Consider the following 6,000-nt stretch of genomic DNA (forward strand, 5'->3'; position numbering starts at 1 on the left):
GATGAGGTGAGATTTTTGAAGCTTCAGTATGTGCCAGCAATAACCTCCTAACTGGTAGTCCTAACCATCAAATTAGTCCACACTATTCCCCTGGAATCCTAAAGGGCTTTTCTGCCTTGAATTTCTCATGGCTCTCAAATTTTATTTCTTGGCATCCCACCTTTCCAGTCTTTGCCTCTTTTACACCCCACACAAGCACCCTCTGTACTGGCTAACCCAGACCATTTATCAATCCATTTCTCAGCAAATTTTTTACCTCAGCCATCTCTTTTTTTGTTCCCATTTATACCTTTCAAAACTCTGCTCATATTCAAAGAAGCCGATCAATTGTATTCCTCTATGATCCGAAAGCCTCCTCCTGCCCATCTTCAAATGAGTGTCACCTCCTTAGGTACTTCTGATAGCTCTGCCTTGTACTATGTGTTTTGGCTTTCTTCAAGATCTCATGCTCCCTCAAAGTGGGAACGGTCTTATTTAACGTTTCTACCTCAACATTAAGTGCAAGATCTATTAATAACAGAGTCAAAATATACTTGCTGACTTAAGCTGTACAAACAAGTACCTACTAAACAAAATTACACTCTATACTGCCAACACACTATGCTGTCCACACAACTAAAGGTTCCTTCAAAAATCTCACCTCATCCTTTCTTGGAAAGTTTTCCCTAACAACTTTCTTCCCCTGCCCAATTAAGGTTTGCTTGCCCTCTGTATTCCTGTGGTGAAACTATTACACCATTTTACCCTTTTTTTTTTAACACCCAGCAATGACATAGCTTAATACCACTAGTCAAAGAAAAATGTCCACATCTCAAAAAAATTTTTAGAAGCATTAAGATGTATACTATGTATAATACAAATAACAAACCTAAAGAAGAAACTAGTTTTAAAAAAATTATTTGCTCAAAGAATAGACATCTAACACTATCAAGACTCTCAAGTGTACTGGCAAATGTATGTAGCTTTCAAAAAATTATTTCAGGGCTGGAGATATAATTCAGTGAGCACATATTTACCACATGCAAGGGTCTGGGTTTAATCCCCAGCACCAAAAAATAAAGTTATTTCAGCAAAATAGCTAATAAGTGCTTGATGTGCAAATGTTAAAACTACTTAAAACACTATGAGGCAAATAACTATAATATTAATACACTGCTTTAAAATTATGTAATAAGTTTTTATTTAAAAAATGATGCACTTTGTTCCTAAAAAAACAGTTACAGAGGCAGTTTTCAACAAGTATACCAAATGATGTCATATTTGCCACTAAGGCAAATATCTATTCTTCATATGTTTATTTCCCAAGGAAAGTAAGTTTCAGGAAGAAAAATCAAAACAACGGCTAGACTTTTAGAGAATAATCTATCTGGCAGAGTAAAACAGAAATTTTTTAAACCATGCAAAGTCATATACCAGCACCAGTGTTGCAGACTTAAGTCTCTAAAATGTACCAATGAAGAAAAAGGAAGTTCATACTTCCACCCAGAATACAATTACCTGAAACCAAAAATCTAAACACCCTACATTTTAAGAGAAAATTACAACCATACCATAACAAAGACTCAGTATAAATCTGGCAAGCTATGAAGAGTCTGATTTTCAAGGTGTGTAAATTTTGTTTGGAGTTTTTCATATTTAAATCCTCAAGTACCACAAAAATTTACACTAGAAGTAATAAATACTTGAAAGACTAAAAGCCTTAAAGAGACTGTCATTTTACCTAAGTTTTTAAAGGGTTACTGTTTGTTATTAAGCAAAAGCAATGAAGATAGTTCCCAAAGCAGTTCACCGAGAATGTCCAAGGAACCCAATATTATTTCCTGTTTTATCCACTCACCAGCTCAACTGTTGATGGTAGGGCAAAAAATAGGCACTATCACAAAGTGAAATAGCAGGGCACACAATTCCATTCTATTAGCAATATTACCAGCGCAGGAGAAAGAGAAAGAAAGAAAATACCAGATTTTCTTAACACCCTCATCTAGATGAGTAGGCAAACAACTCCTAAAGTCAAAGCAACAAGTTAGTTTTTATAAACTAAATTCTAAAGAACCATGTTTAACAATTTTATATGCTAACAATTATAGGCTCAAACTCTCACATCCCCCCCACCCAAAACTCAAAGCTATAATATGGCACCAAAACCCCTCCCCTACAGAGGTAGTACTTTAGAGTAAGGGTAAATAAACATCAATAAATGCATAGGAAAACTTTACTTCTGTAATATTTACTGAATGTCTGTATCTGCCAGGCTGTAAAATGAAAAGTACATAAACTCCACAGAAAATAAAATGGCATGAGGGTATCTTCTTAAATGACAATTATACATATAGGGAAGTCATTTGACTATATATAAATAAAATGTAATTTTAAAGATGGAAGGATCTGTATAGGTTACCTAATTTAATCTCTTTATTTGATAATTAGACATTAACAATTTTGCCACTGTTAATGGTAAAAATTCTGAACAGTGAACACTTTTAAATTAACATTCTCCTCAATGTCTAGAAATATGATTAATAAACATTCCAATCTGTATCAATGAAAATTTAACTACCAAAAATAAAGAAGCATGAAAATGCGTCTGTTCACTCTATCTGTATTGGATAAGATAAGCCATTTAGTTGCTCTTCCCAGAAGCAAATCAAAACATAAGAGACCAAAGCTAGAAATTCCAAATATTGTAGTGCTAGCCAAAGTGATCTTATACTTTGTCTAATATAGGGACTTGTGTTAGAAATAAAAAGCAGCAATTAAGGCGATCACCATGAGAGCTGATGGCTGAAGATTCCAAGTGTCAGGATTTAAAGTTATCCTGACATTTCAAAAATCAAACACTTTTATTTCCTGTAAGAACAAAACAGAAGAGGGGAAGATTATGCGTGTTATAGACATTAATGCCATCTTCTAGCAACCTTGTTTAAAAAAAGGGAGATTATGTCTATATACAAATAAGAAAAGTGAGGCTTAAGAGTTTAAGCAATCTGCCTTAATATTTATTACAAAGTCAAGATACACCCAGGCGTGGTGGTGCACGCCTGTAATCCTAGCACTGGGGAGGCTGAGGCAGAAGGATTGTTGCGAGTTCCAGGCCAGCCTGGGCTACAAAGTGAGCTCAAGGCCAGCCTGAACTACATACTGAGACCCTTCTTAAAAAAAAAAAAAAAAAAAAAAAAAAAACAAAGAACAAAGTCAAGATACAAATTTAAATCTCTTCTTCATTATCAAAATCCACAACCTTTCCACTGTGATGTATCACAGTTTCCATTTTAATTGGAAAATAAAGATTGAATACTTTTGAACCCAAATATATTGTTAAACCTATCAACAGGTGGTAATGGAAATGGATATAAACTGGAAGATTTACTAACAGAAAATCCAGTCATTTCTTTATAGGGAACATCCAAACATTTACAACTAAGAGAAGTACTGTTTTACAAAGAAGCCTGAACATACAAAGCCTCACTTATAAGGGACACTTAACACAGTAAGAAACAAAAATCGTTTATTATTATGGATGTAGCTAGCACTGGTAATACCTAATCCCCTAATGCTATACGGAGCTGTTTTTGTCACGGGTGGGTAAAAGAGAAGAGAAGGCAGTGTGAGATACCCACCTAATAGCCTCCTACACCAAAGGAGAGGAAGAGAAATGTACTGGGGAGGAAGGAAACGGATAGGGAGTAAAGATTTGACATAGAGCACCCAACCTGGCCCCTTCCCAGAGTTTAATTTAACTAAAGGATGTCTAATAATTACAAACTAAGTATTTGGTGTACATGGTTCACCAAATAGCATAAAGATTCAGCTTTATTAGAAACTGACAAAGCAAAAACAAAATGGGTTATTGCATTTCCCTGAACAAGTAGCAAAGCTGGGTGTGGTAGCACACGCCTGTAACCCCAGCGCTCAGGAGGCTGAGGCAGGAGGATCACTGTGAGTTCGAGGCCAGCATGGGCTACATAATTAGTTCACCGGCAGCCTGAACCATACAGTGAGACCCTATCTCAAAAAACCAAAAACGAAAAAACAAAACAAAACAGAACAAGTAGCAAATACATGGTTGTCTGCCCCTTTTACTAAACTCTATTTTCTTATAAATGATTTATAATCACACACTTTTTATGGGCCTAGACCCTGTAAGTGTTGCACATCTTCGTGCATCAGCATCAGGGAGCATAACAAGTACTCCATGGCAGTACGTAATACTTTTAATACGGAGCTGCAGCTGAGAAACTCAAAACAAGCAAACAAAAAAATTACATGACCCATGACCCGCCCGAGATGGCACTAACGACGATTTTACTAAGGCGAAACTTCCAATCTGGGCTACCAAGTGAGCTCAAGGCCGGCCTGAACTGCAGAGCGAGACCCTGTCTCAAAAAACACTAACAAAAAAGGAGCTGGTCCTGCACCTGGGGGCGGGAGGCGCCGCCACGTGCGGAGGGGCATTCACCTTGGCGACGCGGCGGCGCAGACCGGAGCGGAGCGGCTCCCGCCTCTGCACGTCCCAGCCCGCGTCCTCCACGGCGACGGCTTCCCGCCACACACCCGCGAGCCCAAGGGCCACGGGCTCCTTGCAGGGCGAGAAGGAAACTGGGCGAGGCAGGGAGCGCGTGCAAAACAAAACTGAAGACGCGAGGAGAAGGCAACGCCGCGGGGGCGCCGCGAAGGGCTCCCGCTTCGCACGGGCGCGAGCCGGCGGCCGCGGGGCTCCGCGCGCAGAGCTCCAGGGGCCCGCTTCCGGGGCTTCCCGCCGCGACGTGGGCTTCCGATCCCACCCCGCTGCCAAGCCAGCGCCCAGCTGCTCACGCCAGCAGCCCGCGGGCACGCCGGGCTCGAGGCGAAGCCCGGCTGGGACGCGGGCGGACGGCAGGCCTCCCAACCTGCGCACCACGGCGCGGCGGGGCCCAGGCCTGCCGCCGCGACCGGACCTCGGATCCCCGTCCCGACCACCCCTCGTCGGCCAGCCGCGTCTGGAGGCCTCCGACGACAGTGACGGACCAGCTGACTTACGGAGAGCTCTGAGAAATTACCTTCGAACTGGCCTTCTGAGAGCCGCCTGGCGTTTTGTCCGCCATCTTGAGCTTCGCCCCTCCTTCGGCGGCGGCAGCAGCACGGGCGAGTCGAGCACCGAACAGTGGATCTCAGCTGAGCCCGCCAGAGGCCTATAAGGTTGAAAATCGACTACCGAGATGATGGATTCAGGCGGAGCTGCGCCACGTGACTTCCGGTGTCTGTAACTTTCCCCGGCCCCTCCCACTCCGTTGGTTCCCACTCTATTGGTTTTCCTGGGAGCCAGGTTCCCGGTGGCGTTTTTTTGGCCCCGGTGATTTATGTAATCTCTTTTCTTTCAGGACCGGCTTCTATTTCACGTTTTTCTCAGAGCCAGCCTTTGAAGATGCAAGCCACTTGTAATTGCTGGGCGGTAAGGGAGCCGTTCTCTTAAGGAAAAGCACTGCTTCAGCTCGGAAAATAGGTCGGGAGCTGCCTGGGACCCGCTCGCTGCGTCCACAAAGATGCTGCTCTTGCCAGCTGGAGAGCTCACACACTGGTGGGAAGGACAGATTTGTAATCTGCTCGTGTTCAGATGGTGACTGCTGAGATGCAGCTGTGCCTGGCAACGCGGAGAAGAGCGTTTCACCCAATCACAAAGTGATCCGATTAGAGACTCCTGGGGCGTTTGCAGATGGCTACATGTAGAGACAGTGAATGGGGGAAAAATCGTAATATGTACACTGCGTGTTCTTTTTTGTGTGTGTGTGTCATTTTTAAAATTACGTTTTATTTTTAAACTTTGAGACATTCTAAATTGCCTAGGCTGGGCTCAAACATGGGATCCTCCTACCTCATCCTCCCCAGTAACTGGAATTGCAGGACAGGGCCACTGCCCCTGGCCTATTGTTTTCTTTCTTTTTTTTTCTTTTTTTTCTTTCTTTTTTTTTTTTTTTTTTTTTTTTTTTTTTTATTCAAGCAGACTAAAAGGAGAAATGCTTTCAG

The 6,000-nt window shown here is 42.2% G+C and overlaps 1 protein-coding gene across 1 annotated transcript in view; it reads right to left on the reverse strand.

Annotated features, from left to right (window-relative positions):
* U2surp (U2 snRNP-associated SURP domain containing) overlaps window positions 1–5,747 on the reverse strand; it is a gene marked incomplete at its 5' end in the record, with an annotated part of 50,509 nt that extends 44,762 nt beyond the window's left edge. The window contains 1 exon segment of the mRNA XM_005407733.2: window positions 5,037–5,747. Coding sequence (XP_005407790.1) covers window positions 5,037–5,081 — 45 coding nt within the window.
* Window positions 5,748–6,000: the final 253 nt, after the last annotated feature.

This window comes from Chinchilla lanigera, unplaced genomic scaffold (genome assembly GCF_000276665.1).
Source record: "Chinchilla lanigera isolate Chin_1 unplaced genomic scaffold, ChiLan1.0 scaffold00107, whole genome shotgun sequence".
Classification (NCBI taxonomy): Eukaryota; Metazoa; Chordata; class Mammalia; order Rodentia; family Chinchillidae; genus Chinchilla; species Chinchilla lanigera.